Source organism: Protomyctophum bolini (genome assembly GCF_963924005.1).
Source record: "Protomyctophum bolini genome assembly, chromosome: 13".
Lineage (NCBI taxonomy): Eukaryota > Metazoa > Chordata > Actinopteri > Myctophiformes > Myctophidae > Protomyctophum > Protomyctophum bolini.
This window is the reverse complement of record NC_137874.1, coordinates 37,690,647-37,711,786: the sequence shown is the minus strand read 5'-3', so window position 1 is coordinate 37,711,786 and position 21,140 is coordinate 37,690,647. Positions and strand designations below refer to the sequence as shown.

The following is a 21,140-nucleotide window of genomic DNA, read 5'->3' as shown; positions in this document are numbered from 1 at the left end:
TGTGTGTGTGTGTGTGTGCGTGCGTGCATGTGCAACTGTGCATGTGCGTATGTTTGTGTGTGTGTGTGTGCGTGTGTGCGTGCCTGCATGTATACGTGCATAATGGATTTGAATAAGATTTCCATATTGCGCGTGTTCCTTTGATGTGATAATGTGTGTGACATTATGCAGTGTTGGAGGTGTGTTGACTGACACATTGGAAGCGGCAGGGAGATGGATCACGGTGACATGTGTCTGGTGTGGTTGACAAGCTCTCCACGAGTCTCTGCACGCACACACATAGGCACACACACACGTTTTTATTTCTTCAGAATAATGAGAGGAGAATGTGTTGCTTGCATTCTGTATAGTGAGTGTGTGCAGGAAAGGATTCCATATAAGCCTTCTGGCTTCTTCCCTTCCTTGCATTGTATTTTTGTTCTTTGATATGTTATTGTCTATTTTTTGTACTACATGCTAAATAAATAAAACCTAAAACCTGGAGCAACTGAAAAGCATTTGCACCCATGATGATGTATTTTGTAAATGTGTCAAACTTTTCTTCAAAACACACTCTTCTGCACAACCAAGTACTATATGAGTCTGCACAACTGTAAATCAGGTCCTCGGACTAACCGCCAACGCAGTGATCACTTCCAACAGCCCCATTCATGTATATGCTTCAAACACGAGGACTATGCGGGGATAACCACATTTCCTCTGATGACACAATTAATCCCGTCTATACTGTATGAATTGTGAACACAGACAGATGATGACGGGACATTTAACCCATTCTAGGTGGGAACCCCTTTTGGTGTTAGCATTACGTTATGCTTTAGCTATTTAAAAATAGCAGATCTACAAGCTCATAGCACGCCACCGAGTGGCGCGCTACGAGCTTGTAGGTCTGCTATTTTTTTTAATCGAAGAGCGACTGACATAAGACATTTTTAGAATCTGATCTCAGGTCAGAATGAAAACTGTCAGGATGTAATAAGACATTTTTAGAATCTGATCTCAGGTCAGAATGAAAACTGTCAGGATGTAGAAGACATTTTTAGAATCTGATCTCAGGTCAGAATGGGTTAAACAGCTCAGTTCTGCCACACCGCCTCTCCTCCATGCATACCGATTCACTCTGCGGCGCTGACAGGAGAGGAGCTTTTGAAGAAAACCGCACGCATGCAGAGATATGTGTGCATTAATCGCCAGGGAGAGTGCTTACTGCTTAGGATGACTGACAGAGTCTCTGACAACTCTCTGGAAAGGATGGGGCATTGTGTGCGTGTGTGTGTGTGTGTGTGTGTGTGTGTGTGTGTGTGTGTGTGTGTGTGTGTGTGTGTGCACATGCATGCATATGCATGCGTGTGCACGTGTGTTGTGAGGGGAATGTCAGTGTTTGGAAACAGTGTTTGTGAGGATGGTGATCGTATAGGGGCTGCATGCAGCAACCAATTATTCGCCTAGCAATTATTCCATCGATACATTTGTCCGACGAATGTCGGACAAATTAAGCGAATAATCGAATAATTGAAGAAGCGAATAATCAAGAAACGTATTTGTCACAAACAGCCTGGAGGTTATTAAGATAGAGGGACAGACAGCAGGCTGACAGGAAATGGGGTTAAGTGAGAGATGGGGTGTGACATGCCGTAAAGGCCGTCGGGATCGAGAGTCGAACCCGCGACACACTGCCAGACTTGGGCTATACCAGACAAGGTGCCATGGACCACTGAGCCACGGCCCAGGCCCAGGCCCAGGCCCAGTCTGGAGGTTTAGTGCAGGCATTTTGAGAAATGTCCCTGAACAAAAACTGCAACAGAATTGCTTTCAACTGTTTTTGTTTCATAAATATGTTAGCAACAACATATCAAAAGTCCTAAGAAATCCCAGTTGTGGAACATATTGAAAGAGATGCTAAAGTAGGTGACGGTATGTACCATTAACCCATTCTGACCGGGCACCCATTTTGGTGTTAGCATCATGTTATGCTTTAGCTATTGAAAAATAGCAGATCTACAAGCTCATAGCGCGCCACCGAGTGGCGCGCTACGAGCTTGTAGAGGTCCATACTTTTGGAACCGTGAAGAGTTGTAATGTAAACTAGCTTAAAATAATCCAAACATTTTTAAAGACACAAACAAAATGGCAGATGGACACAGCAGCTCAGCCTTACATTAAATTGCATTCGTAACAATAATAGCATAATGAAGATGCTCTTTTGTTTAATAATAATGTAAAAAAAAAAAGGTTTAAAAGCCAGTTTGCTGGGGAGGGGGGTACAACTATTTGGGGATCCTTGGCATGGGAAAGTTCTGAAACCCTTCCATCAGAGGTCACTATAACTGATAGTGATGTCTGCCCTACAGTGGTTCTAAATGCCTTCCATCAGAGGTCACTAGCTAATAGTGATGCCTTCCATCAGAGGTCACTAGCTAATAGTGATGTCTGCCCTTATTTACACAGTGGTTCTAAATGCCTTCCATCAGAGGTCACTATAGCTGATAGTGATGTCTGCCCTACAGTGGTTCTAAATGCCTTCCATCAGAGGTCACTAGCTAATAGTGATGTCTGCCCGGTTCTAAATGCCTTCCATCAGAGGTCACTAGCTAATAGTGATGCCTTCCATCAGAGGTCACTAGCTAATAGTGATGTCTGCCCTTATTTACACAGTGGTTCTAAATGTCTTCCATCAGAGGTCACTAGCTAATAGTGATGTCTGCCCTACAGTGGTTCTAAATGCCTTCCATCAGAGGTCACTATAGCTGATAGTGATGTCTGCCCTTACACAGTGGTTCTAAATGCCTTCCATCAGAGGTCACTAGCTAATAGTGATGCCTTCCATCAGAGGTCACTAGCTGATAGTGATGTCTGCCCTTATTTACACAGTGGTTCTAAATGTCTTCCATCAGAGGTCACTAGCTGATAGTGATGTCTGCCCTTATTTACACAGTGGTTCTAAATGCCTTCCATCAGAGGTCACTAGCTAATAGTGATGTCTGCCCTACAGTGGTTCTAAATGCCTTCCATCAGAGGTCACTATAGCTGATAGTGATGTCTGCCCTTACACAGTGGTTCTAAATGCCTTCCATCAGAGGTCACTATAGCTGATAGTGATGTCTGCCCTTACACAGTGGTTCTAAATGCCTTCCATCAGAGGTCACTATAGCTGATAGTGATGTCTGCCCTACAGTGGTTCTAAATGTCTTCCATCAGAGGTCACTAGCTAATAGTGATGTCTGCCCTACAGTGGTTCTAAATGCCTTCCATCAGAGGTCACTATAGCTGATAGTGATGTCTGCCCTTATTTACACAGTGGTTCTAAATGCAAGGTCCAGGGAACCCCGTGGTGGGTGCTTGAGGAGAGTACAGTATAGATTGGGGTCCCAAGAGATACAAATATCATATCAAATGGGGTCGAATTCATATCAAACTGGGGGTCCATGAAAGCAAAGCTCCTGCTCCTGCCTAGGAGTCTATCACAATTTGGTAGGAGGAACGTTGTTCTTGCCTCGGCTTGGCTTCGGTGGTGGTGGTGGTGGATCTGGGTGGCCAGTCGGGGTCCGCGCTGAGCTCCAGGGCTAGTTGCATGTAGCGGGCCTTGGGGGCCGTTTGCCGACGACAGCATAGCCGCGATAGACACGTGTTCCCCCACACGTCAATGCCCCCCTTAGATGGCGGCACCCCGTCGCTGTCCCGTCTGTCTCTGCCGGACGTGAGCTTCCATAAGACGAAGTCGAAGACAACAATCTCCACCAGGACGGACACAGTGGCGTTGACGAGTACGATGCTAAAGAGCTTGACTCTCCATTCGAAGGGGACACAGACGATGTCCAGGAGCTCGTCGATGGCGGCGACCGGGTGAAACATGATGAAGAGCAGGAACGCGTACAGGCTCAGGACGGACAGCACAAAGGGCACGTTCTTGTAGCTGGGCTGTCTGAAGGGCTTGCCCTTGGAGAAGACCACGGCCACGATCAGGTACTGGAAGGAGGACACGTAGAAGAGGCTGGTGTTCTCGTAGTTCCGGATGTTGTGCTTGTCCACCTCGGAGCTCAGCGCCGGAGACGACAGGTTGCAGGCGTCGGACAGCGGCGTCCACGCCTCGTACCAGGGCTGGCGCCGCACGGAGAGGAAGGCCAACAACTGGAAGCCGAAACAGATGAGGATCTGGGACAGGACCGAGAGGAGCAAGGGGACCGAGAGCAGACCCGAGGGGGGAGGTCGCGGCACGAGCTCCTCCCACGCCGGGTTCAGACTCATGGTGAAGGCGATGAGGAGGATGATGGCCATGTCGATGAAAAGGAACTGGAAGTCGCCGAGGTTACCGAGGATGGAATAGAGCAGGGTGACGCTGCTGTACTGGATGATGCTGTAGAGGGCCATGAACTTGAACACGGAGAAGGAGGTGACGAGGGCGGCGCGGCCCTCCCCGATGAGGCTGGGAACACAGGAGATGTTGGGGGACTTGGAGGTGAAGGGAGCGGCCACGGAGGCCTCCAGCTGAGACAGGGAGATGCCGCCGTGGGCCCTCTTCAGAGCGCCCACGTCGTTCGCCCCGTCCCCGCACATGCCCACGAAGTAGTCCACGCCCTGCAGAGCTTCCACCAGCTGGGTCTTCTGATCGGGGGCCATCCTGGCGAAAACCGTCCCATTCAGGACCAGCTTCGGGAGCAGGTCCGGGAAGTGTTGCGAGATGACGGCGAAGGACTTTCCGCTCATGGCGAAGTGGTGCTGCTGCCGAGCACGGCGGGCCTTATCGGCAGAGTGCTCTGCGTGACACACCCCCTCCAGGTTGATCAACACCTCCTCCGGCCGCGGCGCCTCACCGCCGGGCTTGTCGGCGTATCGCCAGGTGATGCTGGCCTTCTGTCCGTCTCGGGGAGGCGTGGCATCGGAAATGATGACCGTGTCTTGGGGAGGGATCATCCCGCAGTCTCTGGCCACCGAGATGGCTGTCTGCATGTTGTCGCCGGTGACCATGACGGTGCGGATGTTGGCTCTGTGGAGATCCCGCAAAACCCCCGGTGTCTCTGCCTTCAGTTTGTTCTGCATGAAGATCAGACCCAGGAACTCCATGTTGGTCTCAATATGCTCCCTGTTGATGCTCTGCACCTTGTGCCAGGTGAGTTTGGACTCCAGGCGGCGGTGTGCCAAGGCGATGACCCTGAAGCCCTGCCTGGTGTAGTGCTGCAGAACCTCTGTGAAGTTTTCTGGCACCGTCTCCTTCTTGCAGAGAGCAGCCACCACCTCTGGTGCCCCCTTCAGATATGCATCCATGCGTTTGTCTCCCAACAGGCGAGCCACCACGCTCATCCTCTGAAGCGCAGATGAGAAGGGGAACTGACAGACGATGCCGATCTCGTACGCCAACGACAGCGTGTAAATGTCCTCGTCTTGCTCAGGAGACAAGACGGGTTGGGGCGGTAGCAGCCGCTTGGGCGGGCGCACCACGGTGGGCATGATGTGGTTGTGGAGTGTCGTCCCCTCCGCGGTAGCTTCCTCCAGGATCCAGCCTGTGGCTTCAAACATCTTGAGGTCGAGAGGGTCTCCAGACAGCCGCCCGTCTATCTTGGTGAGAGAGTGGCAAGAAGCCATGCAGGCCACAAAGCGAGACTTCACCAGGCTCTCCTTGTCTGCGCTCTCCTCCGACGGTCGGAAACTGCCACTCTCGACTCTCTGCACAGCGAACAGGTCCAGTCCGTCTTCCGTCAGAGTTCCAGTCTTGTCGAAGCAGACGAGGTTAAGCTGCCCACAGATGTTGATCATCTGGGGGCTGATGCAGAAGATGCCGACGCGCTTGAGTCTCTGCTGGGCGTAGACGATGCCCGCCGTCATGGCGGCGGGCAGCGCCGGCGGCACCGTGATGGTGATGATGTCCAGCGCCTCGATGACGATGGTCTCGGCCGGAACCCCGTTCCAGACGCTGAGGGCGACGGTGTAGACGAAACCGATGGCGGCCACGGCCACCAGGCACAGCAGGAAGAGGTAGGCGTCACGGTAAAGCTTGAAGTCCGTGGGCTTCGGGTAGAGGATGGAGCGCACCAGTCGGCCCTTGGCCGTACTGAAACCCGTACGGACCACCACGGCCTTGACCAGGTCTCCGGCGTAGTAGCGAGTCTGGATGACTTGCGTGCCACAGAAGAGAGTGTGTCTGGTGTGCCCTTTGGTTTGATAGACCTGGTCCCCCCCCTCCCCCCGTGACGGGTTGGGCAAGTTGGTCTTTGTGACCGGAACGCTTTCCCCGGTGAGCATGCTCTCGTTGACGATGCAGGTGCCACTGACCAACACGGCGTCGCAGGGCACGACGGTCCCGTTGCTGGGTATGACCATGATGTCACCGGGGACCAGGTCTGTGGCCATGGCGTGCTCCATCCCGCCGTTGGCCCGGCATACGGACACGCAGACGTTATTGTGAGCTGCCACCATAGCTTGAAGCATGATATATTGCTTTTTTATGGTGTACAGCGAGGTGGTTATGGATATGAGCGACATGATGGAAATGGCCGCGGCATAGTAGTAATACTCATCGGAAGCCCACAGGATCACGCTGAAGAGCTGGAAGATGTAAAAAGGGTTGAGGACCTCTTTCACGAGCAGCTTGAAAATGGACGGCACTTTCACCGAAATCTCATTCACTCCAAAGAACCGTCTCCTGTTCTCCTGTTGCTTCCTGGTCAGCCCTGCGCCGTGCTCCGAGTGGAGGCTGGAGAAGCACAGCCCCAGGTCCTCCAGTCCCGTTAGGAACTCAAAGTTCTGCAGGTCGTCGTTCCAAAAGTACTTCTTGCTGTGGAGCGTAAAATAACAGACGCGGGCAGGCTGGCGGCTGGCAGAGCACCCGTTGGGGCCCCGAGCCGATCTGCTGTCCATAGGGTGAGGGGTGCGTGCGTCAGCCAGCGGAGGGCAGTCTGTGGGGTTGGAGGAGAATGGGAGGGAGGTGATCTGGCTCTCCTCCTCCTCCTCCTCCAGGCCGTGGTAAGGGTTCCTGCTGGGCGCCAGCATCACTCGCACCCTGGCCAGGAACCAGCGACGGAACTCGTCGGTGGAGCGCAGCAGCACCACGTTGGCGTGGCGGGCGGTGGTGCGGCTGCACGTGGCCTTGGCGCACCACTCGGGCATCCAGTAGAGCGGCAGCAGCAAGGCCCCCCCGGTGCACAGCACCCCGAGGCCCACCAGCGCCAGACGCCAGCGGCACAGGCGGTAACTCTGCAGCACCATCTCGTCCTCGGCTCCCTGGTTGAGGACCTTCAGGTCTTCTCTCTCCATGCTGCAGGCGTGTTTGTTTGACCCAATGGCCTTCTGTTGACGAGTCACTCACTTTAGGAAGTATAGTCTTTAATGCCTTCTGTTGACGACTCACTCACTTTAGGAAGTATAGTCTTTTCGACTGTTGGTTCAAACAGTTTTCAAATGCTTCCGCCCTGAAAATGCGAAGAAACTACAGACGATGTTCCGTCTATGCACCCCCACTTCCTTCCTCGTCTTTGCAGTCACGCAAAAATAAATTCTACTTTAAATCGATTAAGTCAACACATGTCTAGCTTGCTGCTTAGCAGAAATGGAAATTAAAGAAATTGATTCAAAAATCTATTTTCGGAAAAAGGAAACTTCAGTTTGCGTGTAGCATTTGAAGATGGTGGATGGATGGATCACACAAACCTTGACCCCAGAACAAACATCTTCACACGGTGAAGATCACATCATAATTAAGGCTGTAATGAGACAAATACAGCTGTTATTCAACATAAAATATATCCAGATGTCTTTTTAGCTGTTTCCACACCCATGTCATCACTACGATTGCCCAAATATGGAGTTCCGATCGTCAGACTTCCCAATTACGCAAGTGCCCAAATATGTAGTTCCGTGCTAGTGATGCCCAAATATGAATGTCCTTGATCTCAGACCAGGCGTTCTAAGGATCCACCACTGATCTCAGACCAGGCGGTCTAAGGATCCACCACTGATCTCAGACCAGGCGGTCTAAGGATCCACCACTGATCTCAGACCAGGCGGTCTAAAGGATCCACCACTGATCTCAGACCAGGCGGTCTAAGGATCCACCACTGATCTCAGACCAGGCGGTCTAAGGATCCACCACTGATCTCAGACCAGGCGGTCTAAGGATCCACCACTGGAAATGGAGCCAATTTAAGGAAAACGCTGCAGTTCGCATTAAAATCAATGGGTATTTCACCAGACTTTCCCAATAGGAACCGGTTCAGTTCATTTTGGTTCTTAGTCCATGAGCCAGAGCTCCAACATTGGAATGTTAATTATTATGAATTGAGTGGTCAAAGCTTTAGCTACTTTAGTACTGTAAGTATATATTGATTGCAACAATATATGGTATACTTTTAATGTTTTTTTTTGTGGCAGAGAGATGCAGGGGGGGGGAAGGACACGCAGTAGAGGCCGTCGGGATCGGGAGAAGAACCCGCGGCACACTGCCAGACTGGATCACCAGCCACGGTGCCTGGACCACTGAGCCATGGCCCAGGCCTATGGTATATACCTTTAAACAGTACCTTTATAACGGATACATAATAAACCTTTATTTCACTTTAAGTAACAGACCTGAGTACAGCTTCCACCTCTGCGCAGGGAGACATAAAAAAAGAACACCTACTTTTTGTTATGTGCCCCAGAGAGACCTTCTACCACCCACCTATTATGTGTAACGAGCAAGATGGGAGGCCAAAATTACACAGTGAAATTACCCAGTAATTAGGGAGAGGAGAGAATGGAGTTAGGAGAGAATGGGGGGCTTTTAAAAGTTCACATATAAGGGGGGGGGGGGGGGTTCTGACAAGTATGCAGTCTGTCTGTTTCGGTCTGACAGGCCACAGATCACATTCACCAGCATACATACCGTATATAGCTCACAGTTTGCTTTTATATTCATTCCCACTGACGCAGCTGTCAAGCCAACGGTTTGATCCTTTGTTCCACTCACGTTTGTTGACGTGTGCTGAATTCAGTAACATTGTGGGTAGACAGACGTAAAGATGCTCCGGCACGCAGCTCTGGCCAGCGTCCGGAACTTGGGGCAACCCTTGACAGTACAGTGTAGCTCCAGGGCATTTTGAGCAGACAGGATTTGACACAGAGACGAAGGCACGGGAAGGTCTTGCAACACATTCACTGGCTTTTCTATTTCCTGTGTTTCATTTTGTTCATTAGTGGTAAAAAAGGCTGTGTTGATGTGTGATGCGTTTCGGAAATACTGAAATACTGAAATACTGCGTCCTAAGATGACCGTATATTCTCATGCACTATACACACTTAATATCTTCGCTGAGAATAGTCGATCTTCAAGCTCCCTGCATTAAGATCTGGTATATTTGGTGGAAGAGTGACGTGAACCAGCATGTAGGAGACATACTGGGGAGCCTGACCATTTACAGCTTTAACAGTAAAAAGTTAAATCTTAAAATCTATAAATGATGTCACCTTCAGAGTGCACGGTGAGATTCATACTGCTTTCCATGTTAGGTGTTTAGAATGCCAGACACCCCCCCACCGTCCCCTGTGCTCATGTCCCCTAGACATAAATATAGGACCGTTTGTTATGGTGGGCAATATTCACAACCATGAACCATCAGCCTAAAATGATGAAGACAAGATACACACGCGCGCACACGCACACGCACTACACAAATACATGCCATACACACACACACAGCATTAAGATGATATTTCTGCACCAGCCGAGTGCGTGTTTTTCTAACGTGAGCCTTTTCAATATTTTCAAAGGCAAGAGATCCACATATATTATGAACTCTGACACTCGACACTTTATGAACTAAAAGGACTTACTGTGCAATAATATGCGTTAAATGTTTGTATTTTGTGTTTTATATAGAGTATTATGTCTTTTGTTTTAAATGCACTGAGCTGGTTTGCAATTCAATTTCGTTGTCTCGTACAATGACAATAAAGATATTCTGATTCTTCTGATTATAGCACTGTAACCAAAATAGGTTTTTATAGGACATGGTTCTAAAAGAGAAAAAAGCTACAAAAAAATGTGGAGGTTATACTTTCACAAACAATCATATACAGTCAGATACATTCACAGCCTGTGTGTGAATGGAACTGAAGGTCTGTACATACAGTCAGGATACATGCCTTATACTGTATGTGTGAATGGAACTGAAGGTCTGTACATACAGTCAGGATACATGCCTACTGTATGTGTGAATGGAACTGAAGGTCTGTACATACAGTCAGGATACATGCCTACTGTATGTGTGAATGGAACTGAAGGCCATCTCACCACACCAAGGCCTGACTTGACTTGACCCACATTCGACAAAAACCCACACATTTCCCATGAATCACGACGACCAATGAATAAGTCATTCGATCTGGCGCGGCTTGCATGCTTGACTATAAGAGTTATATCTTATAATCTTTCACAGTGTTACCCAGCCATATGTCCTGGCTTTTTAGCTGAAAAATATTTAATAGAATATATGCGCGTCTGTCCTTTAGAAATAGGAAGAGAAGCAGCATTACCGTATAGGAAACCTGCAGTTAAGACATTAAAACCTGGGACGCATCTGTGTATTTATTTTAAACTTTAGTTATTGAGAATAGGATCTACACAAGCTCATAGTGCTGCACCGGGTGCCGCACTATGAGCTTGTAGAACGTGTGCAAATCTTTGAATATAACTAATTTTCTTTCACAGCAAACATTTTTAACACGTGCATATCTTTGCTTCTGCGGGAGGTCCCTGGAACAATATATTATTTTCAGATGGGTGGCCATGGGTGGCCAAATACATGAAATAGTTTGAGAACCATTGACAAATACTAAACACTACAAGTAAGACGCGCAAACGCGGGACGCGAACGCAGCTGGGTTGTTTTTGTGTGTGTGTGTGTGTGTGTGTGTGTGTGTGTGTGTGTGTGTGTTTTTTGTGTGATACAGCCGCGCCCTCTGGTGACAGACAGACATGTAGACATGTTCTGCTAGGTCTCATAGTTAGTGCTCACTGCGTTCGCAATAACAAATGTGCACTTCTGTTGCAGGTATAAAATTATGGAATTCACAAAACCAGGAGTTGAAGAGTTGTGCAACAGTGTTGCAGTTTAAGAAAGTGTTTAAACAGGAAAACATGATGAAATATGAATTAGAAGGTTAGATATAAGTGTTATTTTGTTCCCTCAGTGTTGTTTTGTTTGTTCTCTTGTTGAGCTCTTGTTCTTTTGTCTTTGTTGTTTTTCTTTCTTTTTTATTTGATGTAATCATGGTGATATAAAATGTATGGTCGGTAGCAGCATCAATTAGATGTTTTTTTTAATGATAGGGGCCTTAGAGTATATATGAATAGAGAAGACACCAGTCTCCTTCCATCCACTTGCATTAAGTTGCTAGTTGAAAAATAGCAGTTCTACAAGCTATGAGCTTGTAGAACTGCTATTTTTCAATAGCTAACGTATAACAAAATGGGTTAAAGTGTAATGTATTTTGCTTTCACACTGAAAAACAAAATGATGAACTGAGAGAAAATTGAACATGTCTTATAAATTAAACAAATTGCCTTTAAATGAGCTTATAATGGCATTATATATACAAGTTAGGAAAAAAAGAAATCTTGATGAAGAACAAAAACAGGTATGTTTAAAGAACATTGGTAGTAAAAGTATATCCATAAAAAAGAGGGATGTCATTAAGGGAGGTGGTCAAATGGAGTTGTTTTGGAGTTGTTTTGTAAAAACTGTTAAATGCCCGGATGCAAACTGTAACCCAGATGAAACCATAGAGAACCTGCTAGTGGACTGTCAGAGGTCTAGAGATGTATGGGGGGAAATGCCACAGATCGGTTTTTAACATTAACGTTACTTATAATGCAGTATTGTATGGAGTCTTTGATGAAAAACATGTCTGCTATGGAACAAGACTTCTATTGGGCTGTGGTTTGCACTGTGGTCAATAAGATCTGGAACACCAGGAGTGATCAGGAGGGCCATCTCTGGAGAGGTGGTCTTCATACAAATAGTAACTGAACTGAAAAGACAGAACCCTGGACTCAAGACAGAAAAACTGATACCAACACTCTGTGTGTGTATTGCAATTCCTTACTACTGTACTGCCAAACTCAATGTAATACGAGTGCCATGAATAATTTAAATAAAGCATATTTAAAAAGGAAAATGTATTTCGAAACGTAATTGTTGTATTAAATATTGTAGGATGGCATTTTGTATTGCCGCTATTTTTTGTATGTTATTTTTTATTCCTCAGGTACCCACACTTTCTCTCCATGATAAGGACAGGAATTGACCAGTACATAGAGATAAGTTTTGCCGTCAAGCCAGTCATTAAACAATAGCCGTCACAACACACAATCTTCAACACACCCACAACACAGCAGCCGCACACTTAGTAACACTAACTAACTATCTACTAACTGTAGTGTAGATGAACATCAGTCTTCATTTTTAAATGATGGCTGTCGTCATGTGAAAGCCCAAAACCTCTAGCTTGAACTTAAAACTTAAAAGGCTAATTGAAGTGGCCAAGATCCACATGATAATACTATTCTCTGTTACAACAACTCAGTTTGTTCAGTGGTAAACACAACACAACACAGACTGCAGCATCCACCCAATCCCAGAGCAGACACAACACAGACTGCAGCATCCACCCAATCCCAGAGCAGACACAACACAGACTGCAGCATCCACCCAATCCCAAAGCAGACACAACACAGACTGCAGCATCCACCCAATCCCAGAGCAGACACAACACAGACTGCAGCGTCCAATCCCAGAGCAGAAACACAACACAACACAGACTGCAGCATCCAATCCCAGAGACACAAACAGTCACTGACTGAACATTAATTCATTAATTGCCACCCAATCATTGCGTCCTAAAATGACAGCAACAGCTTGAAGTGTACACACAGCTTCATTTGCTTACAACACAAGCAGCAGCAGCAAATAAGGGAAAAAGCTCCGTACCTTGAGCTGTCTTCTACTTCAGTTGTAGAAGAAGGGATGGCGGCCAGCAGGGTCAAAGTTTGGAACCCACCAATGGATAGAGAGAGATAGAGCAGTCCTCTTTTAGTTGGTCCTCAGATGAGCCCTCCAGCGGGGTCTCCAGTCCTCTCCATCCTCCAGACATCCCGACTGTGGCGACTGTGGCTCAGGAGGTAGAGCAGGTCCTTGGGCAAAATTGCTCCCGATGTGCAGGTTGGCACCTTGCATGGCTTCCGCCGCAATCAGTGTATGAATGTGTGTGTGTGTGTGTGTGTGTGTGTGTGTGTGTGTGTGTGTGTGTGTGTGTGTGTGTGTGTGTGTTTAATCCCAGTGTCAATGGCACCGACCAGCCTCATTCTCCTCCTCCTGGAGGCCATCTTCTCTCACCCACCCTCGGTATCACTCCATACAGATAGATGCATGTTGGTAACGTGTTCATCCTGGTTGATGTTTAGCACTGCACGTAGCATTCTGGTGTAGCACAGTGGGGCCAGGGACGGTAGAGCAGGCTTCAGGGTCCAGCATTCACAGCTATATACTGTAGGAGAGCGGACATCATGAATGGTAAATGGTGCATTTATATAGCGCCTTACATAGATTGTGCATTACATTCACACATTCACACATACATTCATACACAGATGCCGGCGGAAACCATGCAAGGCACCAACCTGCACATCAGGAGCAATTAGGGGTTCATATATCATAAATAATAATAACTTGAATTTATATAGCACCTTAAAAAAACAAGGACACTCAACAAAAACATGCTATTTTTTCATGAATATACTATGAATATAGTAGAGTATTTTTTTTTTACATTGTATGGTTTTATTACTGTAAATTGTTTGACATTGACTTATAATAATAATTATAGTTGAATCTACTTGTTCAGTTATTGTTATTTTAGTATTTAAAAAAAAACCATTTGCACATAGCTTGTAGAAATGCCTATTCTCATACTTTAGTGTGACAGTCTTGTATGAAGAAGTATAGGGCATTAAGACATTTTGGGGCGGCCGGGAACCCCTTTTGGTGTTTTAAACATTATGTTATACTTAATGAGGTTTTTGAGGCCTAAATGGGGGATATGATGAACAGCAAACAAACACAATATTATTCACTTCACAGGCACAGCACACAAACAATGCTTTATATCCTGACTATAGTTCTTTCATTTTACTTTTTGTAAATATAATTAGTGACATGACATTACACACAAACAAACAATTCACCGCTATTAACCATGAATGCTAAAGCAGCTAATTACCGGTAACTGTAGGTAGTAGCTAGGTAAGCTAACGCACCTGGTCTCTTGGGGAATGGTCTGGACTCCCTTTTTTTCCATGGACGATAATTAAACTTCTCCTCCTGCTGTCACCGTCATGTCTCTGGGTAGTTTCCACTCCCTGACAACATTGACAACTCTGCTCATCTTCCATGAGGTGGAAGTTGGTACGTTTTAACTTGTTTATTTACTAACAAACACGAAGGAGTTTGAGTCAGACAAACACTCGTCAGTGTAGAGCAGGGTTGTGCGTGTGCGTGTGTGTGTGTGTGTGGGGGGGGGGGGGGGGGGGGGCGGGGAAACCAAAGCCCTTTAAAGAGCCCGCGCGTACACGGAATGGTAGTGTAGCGGCCAGCTATGGCTGCAGCCAATAAGACTGTCTTGGGGGTGGGACTTGAAGAGTGAGTGAGTGCCGGGTAGTTAGGTTGAGAGTGCACTTCTAGTATGAGGAATATAAATGCTGTTGTTGTTATTATATGAGTGTTCTAAAAGGAATAAAGAGGGATCTTTATCGTTGGTAATGGTAACCACGTCTCTGCCTCCTGTTCCTGGGATCGTTACAGTATGTACGGTATGGTATACGATGTACGCTTGTAGATCTGTTTATTTTAAGCATGCGCCGCCGCCACCACGCAAAGTTATGACGAAGCCTGCGATGCGACCTCTTTTCTTTTTTTCACTATTTGATTCGCTGTCATTTGTTTACATATTTGGTAGCTTTACAAAGTCCAGTGTGAGCATCAAACGGACCAAAATCAAAATGCTAATATTTGGTCCTTGGTCCTTGACCTTCTAACTAAGCGAACTGTGGGTGTGGAAACGGCCTAAATCTTCCTGGGGCAATATTAATATTATATTATATGCATTGCAAAGGCAGATGAAGGATGGCTATACAGTGTGCTGATGTGACATGATGTCACAGACCATCTGTGAGTCAGACCCATTGGAACCCATTTGTGGGTGATTCTTTTCCTACATTTGGTTTTGAATTATTATTTCGAAACATTTTCAAAAAACATTCCCAAAAGAACAGCAAAACTGTTCATGAAATAATAAAAAAAGATCCAAAGATTTATTTTCTTCAGTAATGTCATGAAGAAATGAAAGAAAAAATCTAAGAAATTCCATAAATTAGAACAAATATTTAAGATGTAGTGAAAATGTACAAGCTCACTAATTTCTGTTGTGGGTCACACTCTGAAAGGTTTGGGAACCACTGTGTGTGTGTGTGTGTGTGTGTGTGTGTGTGTTTCTGGCATTTCAGTATATGTTCTGTATTGGTCATGTCACGTGCTCCTGTTCTGTTTGGTTTTCTGTTACTCTGTTGTTGCCTTGGTTTGTGTATCTTATTTTGTAGTATTGTTCCTAGTGGTTCCTGTCTTCCTAGTTACTGTTTACCTGCCTTGTCTAACCTTGTGATTTGTCAGTGTTTCCACCTGTGTCCTTTTAGTCCCCCAGCCTATCCCAGTGTTGATTATCGGTTGAGTTCACCTGTGCCCTGTTACCCTGTGTCTATTTAAGCCCTGTGTTTGCCATATGTTCTTGTTATTTCGTAGTTCCCTGTCGAGCGTGTCTGACCTGTATTTGCTTTCTAAAAGTCCTGTTATTTATCTGCCTACATTTTCCCATTTATGGAAGTTCCTCTGTTTCGTTAATACATCCTTCTAAGTTTACTTGTTCTGTCTGCTGTCGCTTCCATGGGTCCTCTGTACTCAGTCGTAACACTAAGGCACAATTGTAGAGATACAATTATAGGGAAGTCGAGGGTAGGGTGGCACAGTGGTGCAGAGAAATGAATAATTAACTGCTAACCAAAATGCATCACAATATTGCAAAAACATCTCAAAGCAACCATAAAATGATAAATATTAAGGTACAGCAATTGCAGCACAAAATTATAATCCTATTATGTCATATAAGGACAAAATCAATAGCACAAAGAGTAACAAACACAAAAGCAAATTAAGAATTTTTTTTTTAAAAAACAAAGCAATTCCATTTTGGCCGTGAAGAACCACAGCGTCATGTAATAAAGCTTCACATTGAAGTACAAGATGATTATGATCGCCGCCAGGGGTGTGTGTCTCAACTTTCTCCATGCCTCGATATCGTAAAGAAGAAATACTGTGTCCCAATGTGTTGAAATGGGTAGCTGCATTGAGCACAATTGGAACATTGATTTATAGTTGCCAGGAGGAATGTCTGATAAAAATTTAGGATTGGTAAATATTCTGGCCCGATGGAACTCAACTTAAATCCACAGGTATTATAGTATATATAAATTGAGAAACAGACATTGTGAAGACCATTTTCCTGTCATGTAAAATGCATTGTGTTGTGCGCTTGTAGCTTCAGGGTTATGGTTAAAAATGTCAAAGGATTGTAAAAGAATAAATGCTGATATAGGAATACAAATGTGTGTGCGTGCGTGTGTGTGTGTGTGTGTGCTCGCTTGTGTGTTCTGAATCTAGGCCAAAAGGGATAATCTGTGGTCATACGTCACTTATATTTAGCGGTGGTTGTGTAGACCTCTCATAGTGCTGACACTCAACAGTGCGCGTGTGTGTGTGCGCGTGCGTGCGTGCGTGTGTGTGTGTAGTGCTGACACTGAGCAGTGCACTAGCTGTCACAGCGGGGGGGATTATCCAGGATGTACGTTAAACACACGCCTAGATCCGAGCCCTCCGTCTCTGCTCTTTCATGTACAGTATAGCGACTCCATCTGAAATCCAACTAGTCCAGATATTCCCAGCATTTTCTGGTTATAGCTGCAGGCACACTGAAAAGCATGTGTGGCCCACCCATCTGACCACTTAAAGGATAAATCCGGACCAGCACAGTATAGTGACTCCATCTTGTTGTGCAGATCTAGCATAGCATCTAGAACCGAACTGTTTTGAATAACCCGTGAATAACCTGTGCTGCAGGCCAGGGTAACCCGTGAAACAGGGTAACCCGGGCCATGATGCAGGGTACCATCCCATCCCCTCCCCTCCCCTCAAACCCCCTCCCCTCCAGAATCAGCAATACTGCAACAATCAGTGGCTCTCCCGTCAACAGGTCATATATCCTGCTCTGGGGGAACTTTGTGGGAATTATTCAGCTGAAAGCTATTTGCCGATATAATATAATTAGAGAACCACGGAGAAGATTAAGCCGGGGACTGTCAATTGTCTCCCTTAATTCTCTCTTATCAGGGCTTTAAAAGTCTTTAAAAAAAGAAGAACAAAAAGCAGGTCGAGGACACGACTGCAGGTATAACCACTGCCAGTATACTAAGTACTAAGTACTAATGTACTAAGTACATTTAACACTTAAGTACTGTACTGAATATTTGAAATGGGACATTCTGCAGACTGCATACTTTTACTTTTGGTACTTTACAGTAAGTACATTTATATTATGCCAAATACTATTGTACTTTTACTCAAGTACATTTTGAACTCCGGACCTTTACTTACCAATTTTACGTTGCAGAATTGATACTTTTACTTAAGTAAAACAATGGGGTACTTTTCCCACCACCAACCACAGCACAAAGAGCAGGTTTTCAGGGCTTACAAGGCTTGGCACTTCACTAAGCTCACTCTAAGAATCAAGTCATATAAAACAAGGATTATCAACTTGTACTTTATGTAATATATATTTATTTGGCCTCTCTGCCTTTGTTGATTAATTGATTGATTGATTGATTGACACAGCAATAAGGTCGTCATGCTTGGGACTCGAACCCGCCGCTCTCTGTCAGAGCCTATGTGTATGCTCCTTAACCGCTAGGCCAGCGGCTCTACTCCCCCTTTGTTCATGTCAACAACCCCAAGTTTGATATACGTCTAGACTACTAGAGTATAGTGCATGTCTAGGACTAATGCTTATTAGTCCGGGCCTAATAGTCACATTCTAATCTTTTGTTCATTTTTTACCTCTTTTTTTTTCTCACAATAACCACGGCATTAGCTATAACAATTAATATCTTGTTGGGTTAATAGAGACTATATGCCTGTTCAAAGTTTGCATCTTTCATTTGATTAGTTTGGAATACGTCTTCAGACTTACAGGGTTTCCATCGGACAGAGTGTGTGATAGGTGACGCGTTCGGGTGACGTCACCGGTTTAAAAACGACTGTCGCACTAGCTTGCTGAGGCTTCTGGGGAAATTGAGGCCCAATGCATTCCAATGGCGGCTCGCAATGGGATGGCTCTGTCCTGCTCTCTTCTGTTATTGATCTCTGTCCTGCTCTCTTCTGTTATTGATCTCTGTCCTGCTCTCTTCTGTTATTGATCTCTGTCCTGCTCTCTTCTGTTATTGATCTCTGTCCTGCTCTCTTCTGTTATTGATCTCTGTCCTGCTCTCTTCTGTTATTGATCGTCAGTTTGGATTCTTTTTCAACACGACGACAAAAGGATCACACCATTTTAAGGCGGATTTTCATGACACGGTTAGCGATGACGTCGGCAGGCTCTGGTTCTTCAAAGGTTAATGAAGATCTAGGGCCTAGCTCTTCAATATTAACCTTTGATTCTAGGCAGTCAAATGGGGATTGCGATGTTTTTTTTTAATCCCGCAGTCAAACTGTTAAGAAAATGTCTCCCAGTCTGTTGTATATTTCCTAATTTTGTAGAAGATGGCGTATAATATGCACCGCCGCCGCCATGGCCTGGTCTCTGTCTTCCTGCTGTCATCTATAACTGTTAGATTCTAACAGTCACATTAGTATGCTACAGTATGCCTGTCTACCGCCCCCCCAACCCCTGTCTCGCCGTAAGGTCATGGTGTTCAGACGTCTCTTCAGCGTCCCGTGGCGGGCGGGGGGGGTTACAGACAGCTGGCGGATCAGTTGAGCAACCGCTAATGAGGGGAGACAGCTAATTCTATTCTCATACGATCCTTTGTAGTCCCGTCCAGCCCCAGGCAAGTTATGTTACAGTGCGTACAGTCCCCCAGCGGAGTGGTGGAAAAAGTACTCATAGCCGAGGAGCCACAGGCCCCAAAAGCTCAAGGAATAGAGATTAACCTGTGATGTCATCATGACGTACTTTTTATTTGTGCTTTTTTTTTGAGTGGTGTAACCGCTCCAAGGAACAGCAATGTGCGGGGTCAATCCTTAAGGACATCACCGCGAGTATGATGGCCTCAACTCTTATCACCGTTTTAGGTGATAAGCTATCACCTAAAACGGTGATAACTTATCACCAAAAACTGGAGTATGTCTGAGCCTTTACACCACTGTTATAGATGCACATGGGAGGAAGGAATCTTGAGATTTTGACGTGCCCTTTGGTGTGCCTTGGTTTTCCTAATCCTGCATTCGGAGTAGTTTAACATTTCCGAGGGTCTGTAGTTAAATTTGGACTGACCGCTCCCGTCCGCATGCACAATTTAAGTACCCATTAGTAGGCTACCACATAATCCTGCGATGTACTGTCTAGCACAGCATAATCCTGTAATATTTCATCTGGGACCCAAAAAACACTATACAAACTTTACAAAGAGAATCAGCAAATATGAGAGAGAGAGAGAGAGAGAGAGAGAGAGCTACTTTTCAGGTGACTAAAATATGACTAAATGAGAATTCCTTCTAAATACTCAACAACAATCTAATCAAAATGTGCTGTCAAAATCAACACAGACTCTCAGGACTATATGGTCGTGGGACATGATTGTGCACTTTAAGTCGTTGGTTCCCAAAGTGGGATCCGGGGACCCCCAGGGGTCCTTGAGGGAGTTCCGGGGAGACCCTTATTGAGAGTGACTAAATGGAACCAAACGGACCCGTTAGGTATAGTTCCATTTGTACACTCTCAGAGTTAAATTAACATTGATTTTACAATATAAATTGGGGGTCACACAGATAGCAAAAAAAAAATAGCAATAGACACACTCCATACAGGTCATAGTAACAGACACACACTCCAAACAGGTCATAGTAACAGACACACACCATACAGGTCACAGCTTCTTTTATTTTAAGTTCAAACCTAGGACAAGTCGGGGGTTAGCTACACACTAATAAATTACACCACGTTTTGGTTTTTTTCCCTCACTACATAATCAACTAACAACAGCACGATATCTCAGAAAAGCACTCTTGACAACAAATGGAATATTTTACAATATACGGAAACAACGGCAACATTTGATTCTTCAGCCGGAGAAATAAGCCGTGGCCCGAGAAAGAGAGAGAGAGAGAAAGAGAGAGAGAGTTTTGGCAGAGATATAAACAATGATCACTTTCACATCTCCACATGTCTGAGGTTTACTTTTTACTCCATCGTCTCCTCCTCCAAACGTAGCAGGACACAGTCCTACAACCTTAGTATGCATGAATTAACATTATCTCATTATGCTCTAAGTGAAATATTTTGGTTAAAACGAAATGTTTATATTATTTTTCAAAAGTTGCTAAGGAAAATAACCCAAACGATATCACTTATAGTGGTCTCTCCAGGTTCTTACTGAACAGGTGGGATACCAACGTGTTCTTTATTTTTTTCTCCTCCAATGATGTACAGATAATATCGCGTAGGTTACCTCTACGTTTACGTACTGTATCTAAAAGACGCCAAGCAAAGTAAAGATGGTATTACTGTAACTTGCCACTGTAGGAGCACTTTCTCTTTGGAAACAAACAAATAAATAAATGAATAAACACATACATAAATAATTAAATAAATAAATGAATATTTATTTATACCCTTAGAAAAGCTTACATTATATGTCATATACATGACAACTATCAAGGCTTTGTAAAGGTTTGGCAACCACTCATAAATGTAGTTGCTACTTCTAGGATGAATACTCTGTTGTCGGTGTGAAGAGGTGTGTTGGGCACTGTGCCTTTAATGTTGTCGGTGGTGTGAAGAGGTGTGTTGGG

The 21,140-nt window shown here is 45.4% G+C and overlaps 1 protein-coding gene across 1 annotated transcript; it reads right to left on the bottom strand.

Annotated features, from left to right (window-relative positions):
• Positions 1–3,450: 3,450 nt before the first annotated feature.
• Positions 3,451–7,248, bottom strand: LOC308327297 (polyamine-transporting ATPase 13A3-like; the record flags this gene model as incomplete). The annotated part of the gene is made up of 1 exon (XM_080780610.1): positions 3,451–7,248. The coding sequence occupies one exon, from the start codon at positions 7,246–7,248 to the stop codon at positions 3,451–3,453; it is 3,798 nt and encodes a 1,265-aa protein (XP_080636736.1).
• Between the last annotated feature and the right edge of the window lie 13,892 nt (positions 7,249–21,140).